This window comes from Cryptomeria japonica, chromosome 3 (genome assembly GCF_030272615.1).
Source record: "Cryptomeria japonica chromosome 3, Sugi_1.0, whole genome shotgun sequence".
Lineage (NCBI taxonomy): Eukaryota > Viridiplantae > Streptophyta > Pinopsida > Cupressales > Cupressaceae > Cryptomeria > Cryptomeria japonica.
Window position 1 is genome coordinate 8,420,317 of NC_081407.1, and position 20,229 is coordinate 8,440,545.

The window sequence follows — 20,229 nt, forward strand, 5'->3', positions numbered from 1 at the left end:
TGATTATTTAAAATTTTAAAAGCAAAAGATTAAATAACTTGCAATAAGCATTTAATATTTTAACCTTCTAGAAGCAAGTTAGTTCTTATCAAACAAGTATATATGCAAGTGTTTTATCCCACATTGCTTGTGTGGTGAAAGTGAGAGGTAAAAGCAAGTATAAGAGAGGAGTTTCCAGCAATAATTTATTATTAAATCTGCCAAGTGTCTCCATGAAAGGAGATTTTTCTCCCTTATTGGTGAATTTTGGCAAAGTGCTGAAGTGAGTTGTTGGGTTGAGGATTCTTTCCTCCATTTTTTTCAGCTTGGATATTCATTCCCTTGCTGCCATTAAAGACCATTTCCAGATTTTTCGATTTTCTTAAGTTTGGCGATTTTTGGTGAAGGTGGCGATTTTTGGTGTTGGAGAATTTGGCGATATTTTCCTCTATTTTTGCTTGCTATTCCAACCTCCATTGTTGCAGATCCAAGCTGCTGTTGAAGACATTTTTTAGAATTTTAAGAATGGCGCCATAGTTGGGAAAATTTCGATTTTTATTTGGAGAGTTTTGTGCCATTGTTTGGGGTGATTTTCTTCATGCTTGGTGGCTGCCATCATTCCCAGCTCGCTGATTTGTTTCAGATCTGAGGTTTGCTTCAGATTTGACCTCCATTGTTGGTTGTACATTAATTTTCAGACTTGTCCTCAGAAATTTATTTTTACCAGCCACACTTAGATTCCTGGATATGATTGTTTTCATCATCAAAACTGATTTTTATCAAGTTGTGCATATTTTTGAAGGATTGCAACATGTTTTTTGCAGTTAATTTATTAGTTGCAGTTTGTCTTCAGATTTGTTGACCTCCATTGTTGACTGCGGAAGGTGTCTTCAAACATACTTTGTGTGAAAACACAACCTTTCACACCTTTCCTTAGTCATCGTTGATCCGGTATACTCCTTTGCATTTTAGCTTGCATATTTTCTAAGCATGAGGAGGTATTAATGATAATAGAGGGTTTCCATGCCCTAGCGTTGCCATACTTTGAATCTAATTGTCAAAATCTACAAAGAGTATGGATTGTTTTCCTGACTTCATACTCTAATTAGCTAAAATCTTTAGAAAAGTCAGGAATTTATCAAGAGCATTATTTATTTTCCTAAGTCTAATTTCAAGCTTCGTACAGGTATGATGTCGAAGTCTGGATTTAAGGAAAGGAAAGAACTACTGAAGATGCTGGAGATTGGATTCTATCTAGAGCTTAAGGTTTCATCCAGATGGAAGGAGATCAGAGACACAAACATGCATTTCCTAGACTTTGACCAGATGCAACAGCGGATGTTCGGAGTCGGAGATTAAGTTCTTTCCCCAGCATATGCGAACATTATGAAGAGTGGTATTTTTCATGCCGTTGGATTTCCACAGTCCATACAGTGCAATGAGCTTATCCTGGAGTGTGCACGATGTTACGATTCGCTTACGCGAATGATCAAGACTCCTAAGGGTGTTGTCATTGCCTACCTTGCTGAGGTGCTCGAAATTCCACGCGGAACAGACATGAAGGATGTGACCAATGATGAATATGAAGAAAAATACACGAAGAAGATGGGTGTATGCAAGAATTTGATAAACAAAGAGTGGATGATTGAGCCTAGGTCTCATCATTCCAAGGCTCCCAAGACACTCATGTGCGTAGACCTCAAGGAGGAGTATAGCGATTTAATATTCCTACTCAACAGAGTGATGGGGATGCCGCAGGGAGCAATATTCGATGGATGGATGTTCTACTTCATCCAGGATTGTCTTAGAGGAACATTGGTAAATTGTTCTAAGATTTATAAGTGACAATGTGGACTTTCAGTTGAGGAATGTAGAGCGGTCCAAGTCATTCGCTATGACTTCTTACTTGGTATATCTGCTTGCACGGTTTGTTTCATACAAAGGATTGATATGCAAAGGTGAAGTCGAGAATGGGCAAGGACAATTCTGGAGTCATGAATGCTACCCCCAGCTGAGCATGTATAGAATTGAAGACTATAAGAGAGTGAATGATGCATTCATTGTGTACATCACACAGATGCTGCAAGGCGGAATCCATAGAAGATTGTCCAAGGAGGCAACAAAGTTAATAGAAAAATATGGATCGTGGTATATTCAGTTTCCCACTTTTAGGTACCTTAGGATTCATGGGTTTCAATCTGAACCCTACAGACTTCCTAGGTATCCGACTGACAGAATGATCTTGTTGGAAGTGGCGAGACAACTTTTAGAATTCGATGTTATTTAGAGAGAGAAGCACAGGACAAGCATGACATTCCCTATTTCAGTTGGGAAGACATCAGAGGTTTGCTAGTCTGCCATAGCTGCCAGCATTGCGAGTGAGGAGCTTGCATTCTATCGATTTGCTACATACAAGAAAAGAGAAAGATTTGATCCAGACAAGAAAGTTGGAAGGATCAGGGGAGATAAGTTTATCCACAAAGTAGACATAGAGGATTATTGGGCTAACCTGATGGATGAGCAAGTAGTGAAGAGAAGAATGTGGTCTAGAATGTCAGTGGATTTTATGAGGAAGTGTGGACTTTTTCTCATTCCTGATCAAGTGTTAGATAACAAAGATCATACGCATACACAGTATGAGAGTGAAATGAAGAAGGCGATCCTATTGCCAAATTGGTCAGAGTCAAAAGAGATTGCCTTGAATATAATGATGAGAGAGGTCTTGAGTTTCTCCCGTGCATGGGTAGATATACAGATGAATAAGTTAGTTGATATGGGTGTTCCCTTCACCTATGAAAGGATGAAGCCGGAAGAGACTACTTCCGACGATGATAAGAGGACTGACAGTGATGTCAAGATTCATGCAGACGAAGAGAGTCAACCTCCCAAGAGAAGGAAGAACACGACAGGAGAAGTCAAGGCCAGAGGAAAGAAGATTGAGGAGGTGAAGAAGAAACAAAAGACTATCATTCCTCCACCTATCATTCCTTCACCACCTCTTAGTGTCCAACACAGTGATACTACCAGGGAATACTCGAGTTACATGCCACAGCGACATCTGCACCTCCGAATTAGAATGATGATCAGCCGGGATCCCCTACTGTCCTTTTCGAAGTTAGTTTGGGAAATGAGTTATACAATTGGACCAAGAATAATCTTGACGATGATGATGATGTTATCTTGGCTTTGAGAGGACTTGATCGAGAAATGTGTTTTGATGATAGCATGGAGATGGCCGCTATTCCTGAATGGCTGATGAGAAGTATGGAGAAAAGTAAACAAATGATAGAGGTACATCCTATTGACGACATTGATGACTACCTAGCTAGGAGTGCTAAGGAGAGAGCCCAAGAGAGCAGAGATTTTGTCGCACATAGCTAGAGATGAGACGGGAATGCAGATTGCGCAGATTGCTGTTCCTATTGTAGGCGTGACAGCGGACATTGCTACTCCTATGGATTTCTATATCACTTCAGTTGCCCTTGGTCGTACATCCAGAAAGCAAGAATTTCAAGAGGTTGGTGAAAACCTCAAGGCAATCGATGCAAGGTTAGACAAAGAGATTGCGGAGAAAGAAAGATACAGAGAAGAGAATATCAGACTTAGAGAGTATATTGCAAGGATAAGGCGTGAAAATCCCACCCTTATTTCCCCTATTGTAGTTGACCATGGAATGCATTCACACTATGAGGCAGCGAGAGGTACACTCTCGAAGGTGGAAAAGTGGATTGAGAATACAAGAAAGCAGGCAGATGATTTCCTTGCTCAGTTTATCCATGCATATGATAGGACAACAGGGCTCACATTCAAAATCCAGTATTTGGAGGGAGTTTGGGAAGAATTCCGGCCTATTCAAGAGAAAACTATTCCACGCCTCCGGGCTTTGAAGAAGATTCTTAATTCCACCTTGGTCAGCGAGAGCATTGTGCATAGTGGAGACAGATATGATTTCCATGGCTGGTATTGTTCATTAGCCGTGAAGAAATCAACTTATGAGAACGCCCAGTCAAGTTGTATGGAGATGGAAGGATTAATTCAGGACATTCAGATGAAGATCCTTGCCTCGATTGAGGAATTATTGGGTGTTGATGTTAGTGATGCTAGTGGTTTACACTTAGCTGAATTAAGAGACAAGATGAAATTTATGTATTTTTGCTAGTTGGACTCTTTGAAGAAGAGTCAGATAGACGACTTGGTCTCTTTGTTGATTCATGTTCACAGTTCGCAGAAGCTCATGCCAGAATGGGAAAACACTTTGGATGCTTGCTCGGATTCACTGGACGTGATTGATTTACAATAGGATACCTTGCCTAACATTTCCATGGAGGAGTTAGATTCAGTATTGGCTAGATTCTTGGAATATGCTAGGAGAGAGAGATGCACGGAGGAATCTTCTAGAAGATTCCCTATTTGATGACTAGGTATCATTTCATTGGGCCATATGTAGGTGGCGCCATTTTTGATGTAAACCCTAATTATTGCAATTCTATGGTTTTGTTGGCATGATCTCGACTGTTGATCTTGGATCAATCTTGGCCATCCATTTTGTAAGAGACTCTATATATGCCTCCTTGTCTCTAATTTGTAAGAGAGTTTCTGTAGAATTGTTGGTATATGTTGCAGCTATTTGAATTATAATCATTGTTCAATTGTTGGTGATTTTGCTCTTTAGGTGTTGTATTTGCATTCATGGTTCTCAATTTCTCCAAGTTAGATTAGAATTTATTTTCATGTATGTTAGATTGAGTGGAAGATTTGTTGAATTCATTTGTGTGGAATCCTTAATCCATACCACTAGCCTCTTGCCACTGGTAAGTGCGCCTTGCGTTGTCAACTGGAAATTTAAGTAAGCTTAACTACAACTATTACGCGTCCCTTGACAAGCATCAACTTGGATGGTGTCAACGTTTGATGGTTATAGCCTGAAAATCTTTAAGTATACCTTAGACGATTCCTCTAAGCTTGTGTCAATACCTCTTTGTTAGACCTCGCCTAGTTTGATTCCACTAGATCCATTCATCATTTCCTACATTCCTAGGTCTAGAATAGATTTCCCGAACCCTATTTCTTTTGCCCATTTTTTGGTAAGAAGTAAATCCAGAGCCATATTGATAAATCTTTAAGTTGTCAGCACACCTACTCCGCATCATTCATGATAATCCAAACATTTGTGTAAGCCCCCAAGTGAACACAACAATTCACATCGACCATTGAGTTACCCACTCGTCAAGACCTGACATATAAAAACCTTGAAATCATTTTAGTTGATCTCATTCTTAGCATCTGAGGTGATTTTGTTCAAGTGAGGGTAAATTACCTTGGTATTTTATTCTGAAATGTTATGTGCATAAAAAACACTTCAACACCACCCATTTGAAAGAATATATCAGCCATACTTGTGCCATTGCTTTAGTTCTTCCACTATGAACTTTGCCTCTTTAGTTGCATTTGTGAGCAACCTTCCACTTTCGTCTTTATGAAAGGATGTCTTGTAGCCTTTTCCTGTTACTATTAGTGTAGTTACCGAATTGTTCCAATAAGGATTGCTTGCTACTTTAAGGGAAACTTGTTGAAGTGCCAATAATTGTTCCAATGATGATTGTGTTCTAGGTATGAAAACGCTATGTAGTTATGCATGCAGGTGCTCTACTTGAAGTAGAGGAAGTGGATGCCGATGTGTTTCATATGCGTGGACCATGAAGGGAGTCCACTATGCCATCAAGTTTGTTTCTTCATCTGCTTCTGTTTGCATTTCAGGACCATGACCACTAGCTATGGATGCTTCTATGTCTGCTCTTGTCTTCTCCCTTTGTAGTTTTTTCTCTTTTGCCAATGCAAGGTGTGTATTCATCTCTTGTTTTATCTCTTCCATGGTGTTGGGATAGGGTTTGGCATCATGCTGGTTAATGCTTGCAAGATGGTATTTGAGGCAGTTTATGCCTCCCTGATATAGCTTTTGACATCAAATGCGAAAAAATAACCCAAATGTTGTTCCTTGTAGAACATGTTTTCAAGCATGGTCTCTAGCTCCATATGGACGAGTGCCTGTAATTGACACTGATCTTGAGGTTGAGGATGAGGCTAAGCCTAATCCAGAGGCTTCTCTATTTGCCATGGGATCTAGCCTACAAGTATAAAGTGAAAGTACAACATTCTAGTTTTCAAATACAAAAGTAATTAGCCTGAATTCATGTACATTACAATAAATCAGCATAAATTTAGCCAAAAATAAGTATGAATCAACATAAATTTAACCTATAATTAGTATGAATCAACATAAATTAGTTAAGATCAACAGAAATTTAATATAACTAAATCATTTTATTTTAAAAAAAATGGTTAAAATCTGAAAAATGAGTTGTGTATACAAAAATTATTGAATTCATCAAAAACACCAGCATAAATGAATGAGAAATAGTGATGAGTCCAATTGTTTTGGAAGTAAAACTCTAATTACTACTAAGTTTTTGGAAATTATGAACATTCGATAGCCTACATGCTAGATTTTGGCAGCCAAAATGAATTTTAATGCTTGTAAAAAAATATTAACCTGCCCTTGAAATTCTAGAAATTTACTCTTCAAATTTGCCTAGAAATCCTTCCAATCAGCTCAAATTTGCTTTTCAATTAGCTGTGTGAGGAAGTATGAGGGCATTTATGCATTTATAGCAAGAGGGGATTTTTTGGCATGTTTTAGACTCTATCCTTTGTGCTGTATGCAACTCATGAGTTTTGTGTATGGACTAGTCAAGTTTTTGGCAAGTACACGCGAGAAACTTGGCGAGTACACTCTAGAAACTTGGTGAGTTCTTTGGTGATTTTCTTGTTCTGCAAAAAAAATCAACGAGTCTTCGCCGAGTTTATTAACTATGATCAAATGGTGTATTGGCCTTTTTGTAATAATGGGTGATAATATTATTGTTGGTTCTTTTCTTCTTCAAAGTTTGTAACATGGTAGAGTCAATTTTGATCTCTAGCATTAGATTCCACATTTTGTCACTCTTAACTGTCAGATTTATTGTTTTCAATTGGGGACCACCTTTTCACATGGGTAGTTAAAGTAGAAACAATTGCAGCTTTCCAATTTGTATAGGATTCACCTGCTTCATCTCTACTTTTGCTTTTTCATTGTTGTAGTGTTTTGTTTTTCATCTCTTGGAAATTTTTCAGCACTCTATGCTAGTGCTAATTGTAAATTCGAGTTCTATTTGCCGACTATGGTGATTCATGGACATTAATATAGTTTTCTTCTAACCTATTGAAAATTAGATGCTAATAGATTCATAAAGCAACTTGACATTCCTATCACACACTTCATGCTTATTTTATGCATGCCTTGAGACTTCACTAATTCTCATTTCTGTTGTGTCATCCATATGTTAATGTGGTGTATGCAAAAACACAAATGCAATAAATTTATTCAATTTCATTTGGTAAAGTATTATTATTATAAAAAGCTGTGAATGGGTCTAATGTAACACAGTCCCTCAATGTTGGATGGGTGTATTTTTTCTGAAGTGCATCCATTCATTGTATTGCCAACATTCTTGAAAAATAACGTTCTTTGTTAATTGCTTTGGACTATAGGTTGGAGATGACTGTCGGCAGGATGTACTTGCTCTCCAAGTGATTTCCTTATTAAGAGACATTTTTGAAGCAGTTGGGCTGAATCTTTACTTGTTTCCATATGGTGTTCTTCCAACAGGTCCTGAGAGAGGTATAATTGAGGTATGGTTTTTGTACCTTTCAAGACTAGTTTTTCCTTAGAAAATAATTAACAATATTTAGAGAGTTAAGATGCAGCAGTACATATACTGTTTTCACCAAAAATTCAGAACCTCAGCCCAAGCAATAACGTGGGGGCAACATCATAATAACAATCAGTTTAATAGCCACTTGGAAAACAAACATGTATCCTGGATATACATCACAATTTTTTGCATACAAGGTATTGACTTGTTACTGGTCTGGCCTTTTTCCTTCTTTAGACCCCTTCTTTTACTCCGATAGTTTACCCTATTGAAATGCAAGGGAAATGCAGTAAGGATGGAAAATGCAATAAACTCAAAAAAATTACCATAGGAAATGATTGCCAAAAATTACAGCTGTGCTAACCACATTAACACCCAAAAGCAGGAAATCAAGGTCACAGGTAAGCAAAATTTCCTTTTAAAGATATGCTGTTTGTAATATGCAACCCTGATTTTTTTGTTTTCTTTCTGTTGAAGAGTTTTGACAAACAATGCTTTGCCAATAAACTGAAGTACAAGCAATAATCTGATCTGATCTGTTTGCACTTTACATTCATTCGTAGCAATTACTTGTCTATGGAAAGCAGTATTAACATCATCTCAACTGAAATACATGAACCATACTAACTTTTGACATTCAACTTGGACATGGCAATCAAGTATGCACTTGGCAAAATGGACTAAGCATGAGTTCCTTCAGAAATGTGTGTCTAGACTCTACTTGCTGCAATAGGTCTGAAACGCCTTCAAAGTCACCACCAAATGCTCATACAAAAATACTTCAGGTCTGCCATGAGATTTCAGACATGTCACAACCCACGATCGACAAAACCAAGCCTTTAATACTATCATGCCCTGTCCTTGACCATCATATTTTTTCCTAATCAATGAATATAACCTAAATGTAGCAATATTAATTAATTAATATTTTATTATCAATTAATAAATGTTTATTTGATATTATTATTAATTAATTAATATTTATTAATAAATGATATTCATTATGTAACATGTAATGGTTTTTATGAAATAATATTTTATAAATGGGCCACCGATCCTGTAAGAGACCCATGTAGCCTTTAAAAGCAACCATTCTTTGAAACGATCACCTCCCTTGGAAAGGCAGTGACTCTTCTTTAAATCACCACCTCCTCACCCTTATAAACTATAAAGGATGGAAAGGAAGGCAAGGTGGTGGGGGAGGAAAAATAGAGGGAAGAAAAAAAAGAAAGGAAAACAAAAAAGGAACGTAAAAGGATAGAGGGAAGTCAGGTCTGAATTAGCATCCCACTCTAGTACGTAGTATTAGATATCAGCCACACTATCCACAGGTTATGCATGGCATGATTAAATATAGAAACATGATAATCGTATCTTACAATTTCTTATCAGTCTTAGAGAATATAAATGCTACCAGACTTGGAGGATATAAATAATGTTAAATAGTATTTACAAGATTAAACAAAGTTACTTGGAAACGTGTTTCCACCTAAAGGCACACATTTTGGAAACAGAAACGGTTTCTGGGACGGGGGGACGGCCAGAAACGTTTCCAAGCCGTCCTTGATCTTGTAAACTTTTTGGAAACCGTCCCAGAAACTTGAAAACGGTCAACATTTTTTTCGGGGACCGTTGACCGTTCCTGGGACAGTTAGGGACGGCCAAGCCATCACCTGACCATCCTGGGCATGGCCAAGCCGTCACCTGACCGTCTTGGGGATGGCCAGCCATTTCTGGCGGCAAAGACATTTAAAAAACAATTTTTTTCTATAAAATTTATTTTTTATTGAAACGATATTATTATTTATTATGAATTTTTTTATTTTAATGAAAGCGATCATAAATTTAATAATAAATATAAAATATCTGCAAATTTTTTATGTTAAAAATTCAATGAAAGGCTGAAAGCGATTAAAAATTTAATGAAAGTTAAAGCGATTAAAATTTTAAAATTTATTTTCAATGATTATGAAACTTGAAAGCAATATTGATATCACATCATATGATATCGATAATATGATATCGATATCACATCATATCGATATTATATCGATATCATATGACATGATATCATATTTCATATGATATCAAACCCAAGCTTAAAAAAGGAAAAGTAAAATGAACTTGCACCAAAATCATGAAGGACGATTCACATAGATTGAAGATAATCGCTCCTCAAGGCCACAAGCTAATAAGAACACTTCCAGATTTATTTTGGAAGCCTGGATACCTCCAAGAAAGATGATTTGTAGACCATAGAGGCCATGTATTCCTCTACAAACTCCCATGTGTCATTTCTAAGAGGGGCGCTTCCTTCATATGGGGTGATTTCCAATTCTAAAATTAAATGAGCATCAGACATGACAAATGATATATGGATTTGCATCGCTGGGCTGCTAGGAAAACAAGGAACTGGAATTGTACGACCAGCTCTAGAAATTGTCTCCAAAGAGTGCAGAGGACAAACCTAGAAAAACCTGGAAAGGTTGGTGCCATGCAAGCACTGTATTAATAGCAATTGCTGTCAAGATCCACAGAAATGGAGAATCGAGCTTACCAAGAACACTAGAACCCTCCCAATGCATTAGGAAAGCTTTGGAAAACTTTGAAAACTGGCTAATGCTCATAGAACAGGATGGTATAAAAATGGGGACATCCCATTGTTAAAACTTAAAAGTACTCTTAAACCTTCCAAATAATTGCTCATAATAGGGCATAAATGCTCTACTATAGGCAATTTTTATCTACTTCAATAGATATGTTATGGAATTTTTCACAAGGTCAGAGGACCAGTCTATTTGCCAAATTATATTTCTACACATTATATAATTCTCATTTTTAATGTCTTTGAGTATTTGATTTGACTTTATCCTTAAATATTTTGAAATCGGATTTCTTTTTGATTCTCTTCGAATTGTTGGAATGTGAGAGACAAGGGATTCAAATTCCATATCATGCTAACTAATTGGGTGCCCAATGTTCAAAGTACAGCATGGGATATACACACCAGCCTTTTCTAAGGGTTTGCTGATAATTTCTAATCACTGGGAGAATCATTCCATGCATTGAATGCTATGGTTGGGATTGGATATACCAGTTAGGCAACATGACAATTTTGTAAATATCACTCTTGAAAAGTGAAGGCTTAGCATATATTCCTCGATTTTCTTGCTTGAAATATTGTAGCTTTGATTTGCTAGCAAGGTTTTGTTTGAAAATTTTGTACACCCGCGAGAATGTGCAAAATTGTGGTTTCAACCACTGCACGTTAGTATAAACTCTCCTAATTTAGGGAAGGCTCCCCCATTTCTAACACTTAACTAATACTAATTTAATCTAAAATGGATGGGACAGCAACCTTTCCTCTTATTTCAGAAAAGATTATGTTCTTTCCTCTTCATAGAAAATAAACAACAATTATGAAGTAATAATAGCGGCAATTTAAAATAAAACCAAGAGAGGAAATGAAGTTTCCTGAAAGCACAAAGACTTTTGTCACCTCCTTTGAGACGGGAAAACAACAAACTAGCACAAAGTCTTGAATTTCTGAAATCCAATCTACCCTTTTCAGAATGATGGAATAAGAACAATTCACAGCATATAGTGGCACAAAGTCTACAAGTATGATGCAATGCGAACAATGTACAGCATATGGCAGTGCAAAGTCTGCAAGTATGATGCACCTTCAATTTACTTTAAATGGGAATTACTACAAGCACAAAGTCTTGCAACTTTTCTTAGCTTCTAACAACAAACTAAACTAATTCCACCTTCGATATTTGCAACACAAAGTCTGCAGATATTTAGAGTGAAGCTCTTCTTAACAACTTATCTCAGCCTCAAACAAGTACAAAGAAATGCTCCAATATGACATAAGAACACGAAGGACACAAAGTATGGCTTCAACACAAAGTCTGAAATTCCAACTCCTTGATATTACTTGAGAATAAACAATTTACAACTTCAAAGCTCAAAGTCTTTACTAGTGCAAAATCCTGTTGAGTTTACTTGCTTGCCAAAAAGATAAAAAATTACATAGAGCCCTCTCAAGTATGTATAGGAGAGGGGCTTTGAGAAAACGGTGGGAGGATCCTAACTAACTTGAAAAATTCTCTCAACCACTATGACTTATTCCAACTACAGTTGTAATCTAACTCAACTTGTAGTTGCTTTACATGTAATTACATTTTACAAAAATGCAAGTGAAAGAGACTTGCAATTACAAAATTCGTTCTTATATGTAACTTGTCAAAAACAAAATGCGTAAAATAAAGAGCAAGTGTCAAGAGACATTTTTTTCCTTTACATCTTTGACCTTGAAAGATTGGAAATTGCTGATGGATCTTTGCAACTCATCAAGATCTGGACCCGCTGTATTTCTAGCAACTGCAATAGTCTTCATGATGACATCAAGATACCTTACTGCTGCTTCTCTCTGTTCCTCTAGAGTGGTTTGCATTTTATCAAAGAACACTTGGTAATTGAGGAACTTGTGAATCAAAGCTACAACAAATTGCTCCGATTCCAATTCTTGACGAAGGCTGGCCACTAAGTCATCAAGAATCATACTTTCAGCGAGCAACTCTCCATCAAGACTTAAAATTTTGTAAGATACTTTGTCAAAACTAGAGATGATATCCTGCTTAGCTTCATCACTCATCTCAAGGGTGACTTGCACATCTTTGATGACCAATGATTTATTTGTCACGAGTTCTTCAAATTCTATGTATCTTTCCCTGTTTGGAATCACCATATTGTTGCATAGAATTTCCAGTTCGACTTGATCCATCTCATAAGTCTTTCTCAACTGAAACTAGACTCTGGTCGAAAGTTTCCAAGGTCTAGTTCAGCTTTACCTTAGCTGCTATTACATTGCTCAACACATGCAAGAATCAACTGCCTTAGCCTTTCAAACAACTTTCTCCAATTGTTTGATATATTTTTCAGAGGTGGAGGAGGTTAATGGATCAACTTGCTTTGAAGAGTTTGTGATCTTTTGGATTATCATGATGAGCTGTGAATTCTTCTCCTTGAGCTCATTCTTCTTTGCCAGTAATTCATCATAATTCTGGACCAAAGAGGCTACTGAATCCATGGCGTATGTGTCTGCTTCCCAAGTTCTATCCTAGTGAGCCTGTATTCTGATGGCTGCATCTCTTTTGGTGGCTTCTCAACTAGTGGCTTTGCTACTTTTGCATATTTCATTCTATCATTGCTTACTACCACTCGTGAAACTGTCTTTGCCTTCTTAGTAGCTCTGGGCTAAAGTTTCACAATCTGTCGAAAATCAAATATATCAAGAGAGATCTCTTGCTTCTTCCTCTTAGGTGTGATAGAACTTGGCCATGGGGGTAGTTCTAAGGAATTCACATTTGTGATGGCAATTGTGGTTTCTGAAGAAACATGCTCAGTCTGAACCACAATTGTGACTCGAGGAGAAGCTTCTGTTTGGACAGCGATGATCCTTTGCTTAGGTGGTAATTGATGACTTGCTTCCGTCATGAACTTATCGAAACTCATGGCAAAAGTGTCGATCTTTGGAAGAGAAACATTGGATAAGATGGCATATGAAGGATTCACATCAAAGACATTTTCCAAGCCATCGTGAGAAGTCTCAACAAGTACTTCCATGCTGATACGGGTAGATGTACTTGGTTCCCCGGGTTCCACTTGAATAGTGGAGAAAGAATCAATATCCGTATCTATTGGTGACATGGGCACATCCAATGATAATTGGGGAAGAGCTGTGTGAGGAGACTTTGAACCTACAAAAGGAGGCGATCCTGCTGTATGCTCCTCGCGAGTATCATTGTCAACATCCTCAATGACGTGAATTTGTACTTCTGGCTTTTTCCTCCCTTTCGGTGACATTTTTGGAGGAGGAATAACCAAAGCCCTGCTAACCCTCAACTTGATTCTAGTGCCGGAAGAAGAGGCACCTTCTTTAGACTTAATCCTGACCTCAGATCTTCATCCAACAAGTCCAACAAAATCAATTTCCACTCCACCTTTGATCTTAATAGCTCTGACATTATTATTTTTCAACCAAGCATTGGTGTTTACGAGAATGGGCTGAAATCTATCAAAGATAGAGTCACATTCCTTCCTTGACCATTTAGGAGAAGGAAGAGGGACTTCAACAAGCCTTTGTTCGATGTACTCTTGATCAAGGATTTTTCTTTCATCTACCATTCCTTTGGGAATCTTGGTCAAATCAAGATCAATAATTTGCTCCAAGGTGAGCCTGCTGTAATCCATCCTTCTGATTTCTTCTTCAGTGTGAAGATCAATCCATATATCTTCCAGACGATGGACATGGGTGAAGGCCCTCTTGATCGTGTCTTTCATCCCCTGGTAATCAAAATACTTCTTGCTATGAACTTCTTCAACTTAATCTCCTGAAGTTTAGTTTCCATTGCTTTGGCTCTTGTTGAAGTGTTCAAAGAGTACCAACCAATCTGCAATGGATTGTGTGAAGAAATATTGATACCTAGCCTATGATTTGCAAGTTGTATTGCATGAACTACCATCAACCATCTTGCCAACTCCATTAGGATGATCTTGTTTGTAGGGTACCTTGGCAACATGTACGATTGGCCTTCAAAGCATCCAACTCTCATGTAGGTGAAAGTTGGGAATTGAAGATTTAAGCAGCTGTATTCATTCACCTTCTTGCAGGCTGCCTCAGAGACTCTTCTGTTCTTGAGTCTTTTGTCAAAGAGACACATGAAGTGTCCAAAGAACGCATCTTGCACTCTTCTATAATGAATTTTGTTGGGCCTAAGAGTCATCCGATCATAATATTTCCATACTGGCACCTGCGATCTGTCACCCTTGGTAGCAATACCAGGAAACTGTCTGAGTGACGCTGCAATATACACTAGGTATGAATTTATATAGAAGGTAAGGGTAGTGGGAACTTGCGACAGCTGCTCACATAGGTTGTCGCTGATGATTTCTCCCCAAAAAATGTGAGATTGCCCCTTCCTCATGCTCGCAATATATTTGTAGATCCAGATTTCAAACACGTTAGAGTGTTTCAAACCCATAATCCTGCTAAGAAGGGTGATCATGTCGCCAACTTCTTCAACGAAGTCGCAACGATACAACTCAGGCCATTTGGAAAAGCAAGTCCTGGGAGTAGTAAGCCACTTAGCATTGCTATGCTTGATACAATCATATCTTCTCTAATTATAGTGATCAAGGGCACTTTTCATTGTGATGTCTGCATGCACAGGAGCTGCGGGGACTTTGAAAATCTTATCAATGGTCTCTGCATCCAACTTGATAATTACGTTCCCATCGTCATCTCTAATTGTTCTAGACTCTTTATCAAAGTGACATGCGCATGCAAGCACGAGCTTAGGTTCTAGGGCAGCCACTAGGAAAGATGAGACCAAATGAATATGGCTGTTTAGGAGCAACTACATCCCATGTGCTGGCGAACCCTCTATTCTTTCCAAGAACTCGAACATGTCAACATGTCCAATTTGTGTGTCTTGAATCTCATCAATGAGAGAGACCACCTGAGTGGGAGCAATCTCATTCTGGTATTTGTCATACTTGTATTTCATTTTCTTGTTTGGAGGTGATGCCGACTCTTTTGTCATCGAATAGGAATCTGCAACATTGTGATGAAAATTTAAAAGGGTAAGAACATCTTCAGCAGCAACTGGAGATTCCATTGTCTTCAAGCCTTGAAAACTAATTCTCACACCATAACTTGGGAAGGATTTTATCATGAAACAATTTGGACTGACTCAAAGATGCTTTATGGATGAGCTTGGACTGACTCAAAGCTGCATTATGGATGAGCTTGGACAGCGATGGGAGGGATAATTGGATCTCGTGGAGGTGATTGCAAGTGGAAAAACCTTCACAGTTCGCACTTGTAATCAGGTCTCCAAGACCCGACTGCAAGTGGTAAAGTGAAGTTTGAAAGCAAGTAATGGCGAATGCTTGTAATCGAAGGTTTGAAACCCGACCACAAGTGTGTAATATGTGGCATGACATTTTGAAAAGCATTTTGGCATGGAGGGGTATGATTGCAAATGAAATGTGCTCACCAAGTCAAGGGGAAATAATCATTTTTGCACTTGCAGTCAGGTCTTGGGGACGCGATTGCAAGTAAGCAAGGAGGAAAAATAATGTCTTTTACTTGTAATCGGGTCTCCAAGACCTGATTGCGAGTGACAAAAGGAGGGCGGTGTACATCTCAAACTTGTAAGGACAATGATTGGTAATTCGCTTAGAGATAGATGCTTGGGAAAATATCATGTGAATAAACCACTTGTAGTCGGGTCTTAAAGACCCGACTACAAGTGTCCATTATGAACCAGGAGCACTTGCATTTAGGAAGGAAAAACCCGATTGCAGGTTCATGCTGTTCGATGAGAGGAATAATCCGCTTAAAAGTGAGTTTGCAATCGGATCTAAAAGATCTGATTGCAAACTATAATATGATTTGCACTTGAAAGTGCCAAACCTGCAATTACAATCGAATGCACATTACGTGATCTTTGCTTTGAACAAACTTACAAATACATCCTTGTTAAAACCAAGGGAACAAACAAAAAAGCAACTGAAAAAGATTTTCCATCGGGTTCTATATACTCGATTGCAAGCGGCTAAAAGGAAACACCAAGAAGAAAGGGGGAAAAATGATAGGATGAACCTCACATTGCAAACAATGCATAAGGAAGGACGGGAGACAACTGTTCAAGCAAAACATATAAACAAAAACGAAAGTCAAAATCCTAGCACAAACAACAAAGAAAAAGCAACTTAAAGATCATACCTGGAAATCGAAAGGCGTCCAAAACACCCAAGAATATGACTTGAAAAAGCAACAAAATCTTTGATGAGATTTGCAAGGATAAGCTTCACACTTATAGGTGAAATGGAAGAGAGGCTCCCCTTTGGATGCAATCTCTTCCGTATTGATTGAACTCCTCCAAAATCGCAGAGAAAGATGAGAGGAATCAAAGTCTTAGGATGCTCTACAAACTTGCAAATGAAAGAAATGAAGAACAAACTTCTACTTGTAACCGAGCCATAACAACTCGACCACAAACACTTGCAAATAGAACGACCCCATACACTTGAAGTCGGGTCTTAAAGGCTCGACTACAAGTGATGGTTTCACTTGTAAAAAGATGCTCAAGACCCGACTAGAGCCTTAGAAAGAAAAACAAGACCCTTTTTACTTATAATCGGGTTTTAAGAGTCACATTATAAGTGCATTTAAAAACACTTTTAACAAAAAAGAAGTGACTTAACTTGTAATCAGGCCTTAGGGACCCGATTGCAAGCTAAGCACTTAAAATAAAGTGCAATCGGGTTATAAGGATATTATTGCAAGTGCAAGCATCTTTCAAAAACCCTTTCTACTTGTAATCGGGTCTTAGGGACCCGATTACAAGTGATCAAATTTCACTTGTAATGCACTTAGAGAGACCCCCAACTTGCATTATGACCCGCAAACCCGATTTTGCACTAAGAGTGCAAACTAAAAGCTTAAAACAACCAAAAACTAACCAAGGAAAAACAAAGGAAAGTACACACTTGAAATAGGCAAAATTTGAGACATTTCAAACTTGGAAAGCGTGCAAAGGACTCAAAAGGATAAATTTTTAACCAAAAGTTGAAGGGGGTTGCTCACATTTTTGGTTTACAAAAATGAGGACAACAGCAGGCTATTGACCTAGCACATATCTCATTTAAGTTTTAGGTTTTCTTAAACATGTATTTTCCGAGAGGTATTTAATGCAAGTAGGATTTTTCTATTTCTCCTTATTTTTCATCTTGTTAATAGTAGCCCTTTTTTATGTGATTGCAGCCACAAATTGCTGTGCCCATCTCTGTGTAGCAAGGCCTACCATATTCTTTTTCAATCATTCCCTTCTCTCTTGCTTGTCAAAACCTACAACGATCATGTCTGAGAGTAAAACAGCAGTGGACAATGAATGCTTATTTTCTGCTGACAAAATCCATCAAATTGTTTGAAATTGTTTTTGTCCAAGCATGCAAGTTTGTCAACTATGAAAATTATTACTCTCCGGAATACTTTTTTTTCTGTTTTCATATATTTTGGATAGAAGCAGTATGTGGGCATCAATATATTTTGCAACTTTATTCTGATTTTTCTTCAGGTGGTTCCAAACACACGTAGTAGAAATCAAATGGGTGAAACCACTGATGGAGGACTATATGAAATTTTCCAACAAGATTATGGACCTGTTGGCTCATTGCGTTTTGAGGAAGCTCGTGATAATTTCATAATCAGTAGCGCCGGCTATGCTGTTGCCAGTCTCTTGCTCCAACCAAAGGACCGTCACAATGGAAACCTGCTTTTTGATAAGTAATTATCCTGCATTTACAGGCTTGTATTGCTTCTCTTTCAATTTTTCATTGTGTTTTTGTTAAACTTATTTCTTACATTTTGAAGCATTGGCGTAGCGTGTCATTTTTAATGTTCCAGTCTTGTTTATATGTATATATAGTAAAAAAATTCATTACTGATATTGGAGTCTAAAGAGAATTTTTTCCGTTCAGTTGGTATCTCCTTTATGTTTTGGATTCCTTGAGATGCTTTTGGATATAAGAGTTAATCTATCATTTGTTTTTACTGTCATGAAATATTTGGTTCACAGCTGAAATGGAATTAAACAATGTTGTTAAAGAATAATTAATTTTTATTTTTCACCAAAAAAAAAAGTTTTATTTTGTTTTACTTTTCTTACTGTTAAAACTTATTTTGCTAATGCTGAACATGTTGACTTTGGGATGCAAGAGCATTGATTAATGCTCAAAGATGTTTTTGATTATTATGGGCATACTATCATATGCTTTACTGCATTTGAAAATATGTAATATTTATCTTCTAAATTCTAAAACACTTTGTATTTTTGATACATGAAACAGTAAGGGTAGGCTTGTCCATATTGATTTTGGCTTCATTTTGGAGACTTCACCTGGTGGCAACATGCGCTTTGAAAGCGCACAATTTAAATTGAGTCATGAAATGACACAATTGCTGGATCCTAATGGTCATATGAAAAGTGAAACATGGAATCGGTTTGTCAGGTGAGTTGTGATAGACAAAATGTAATCAATTTGTGATGCCAATTGTGAAAAGTGAACAATGGATTTTTATGTGAATTCTATTCTGATGTTGTAGACAAGCCCTTGACTGCCTGTATGTGTATTATTGTACATTCTGCTTACTAGGTCATTTAAAAAAACTGTTTCACTTACTTGCATTTTTTACCAGTTTGTGTGTGAAAGGATATCTAGCAGCTAGGCGACACATGGATGGCATCATCAATACTGTATTATTGATGAAAGATAGTGGACTTCCTTGCTTTAGTCGTGGAGATCCTATTGGAAATCTACGAAAACGATTCCATCCAGAGATGAGTGAGCGTGAAGCAGCAAATTTCATGCGACACACATGCCTAGATGCATATAACAAGTGGACAACTGCAGGCTATGATCTTATTCAGTATATACAACAAGGCATCGAAAAATAATTGCATTGAAGGAATCTGCCATTTTGGGCTTCATGGTGATATCAGAGATTACTGTAATCTTATCCTCCACCCTTGTTATCATGTGAAAGTGAGGGAGTACATAACTAACATCAAAACTATCTGCAGGATAAAGTGGGGAACACAATTAATTAAAATCGAAAAATGCATCCGCAGCCCAAGCTCCAAGCCTGCATTATTTGGTTACTATAGTACGTTGTAGATATCAAGATTTTTTGTGTCCTTGAGGCATAGTGTAATATAAGTAGATACCTTTGTCATGCTCTTTTTCAACTTCAGTTCAGTTTAGTCATATTTATGCATTGGTGCCAACTGAGTTGATGTGGATTGAATGTGCCATTGCAAGATGAGTAATGAGCAGTGAAGAATTTTAAATTATGGAAGGTCCTTTATGGCAGCTGCTTGTAACCTCCATTATCCAATTGTTGAAAAACATTTGAAGCTGTTCGTGATTTAAATAATTACATGTAATATATGAGCAGCACAGGCCAATTTAAGTAGATACAACTGCTGATAACTGCAGGGGCAAATCCTTAGGACATTACAGTGCGCACGTTTGCCTTGTGAATGTGTCATTTCTTGCTTGTGGCTTGGAGACACTAGATATGATATTGTTCTTCTCATTCATTATTTTCATCTGAAAATATTGACTGCTGGGTTGGATGTTGGGAATTGACAGCCTCTAATAGGATGAGCAAAGGCTTTGGGTCAGGGTAAGGTTAATGTCGAGTAATTCTTTCTATTGAGCCTAAAGCTTGACATCATAACATGAGTCACTTGTTTGTATCTCTATTGTGTAGATTTTTCCATCACTATAATATTTTGAGCATTTCTAAAAGCACGTATTTCCCAACTTTTTGACACCATATTAAATTCTGATTACAGGGCAAATAATCTCCAAATCTCTATTTGCATGGCTGTTTTGGACATAGACTTCAACATTTTAGTCG

At 37.6% G+C, this 20,229-nt stretch overlaps 1 protein-coding gene across 1 annotated transcript in view; it reads left to right on the plus strand.

Moving 5' to 3' along the window:
* The window catches only part of LOC131065650 (phosphatidylinositol 4-kinase alpha 1), a 127,759-nt gene extending 107,939 nt beyond the window's left edge, over positions 1-19,820 (plus strand). The window contains exons 23-26 of the mRNA XM_058000230.2: positions 7,567-7,707; positions 17,882-18,090; positions 18,654-18,815; positions 19,003-19,820. Of these exons, the coding sequence (XP_057856213.1) occupies positions 7,567-7,707; positions 17,882-18,090; positions 18,654-18,815; positions 19,003-19,261 (771 nt within the window). The 3' untranslated portion in view covers positions 19,262-19,820. The remainder of the gene's footprint in view (positions 1-7,566; positions 7,708-17,881; positions 18,091-18,653; positions 18,816-19,002) is intronic.
* The last annotated feature ends 409 nt before the right edge of the window (positions 19,821-20,229 follow it).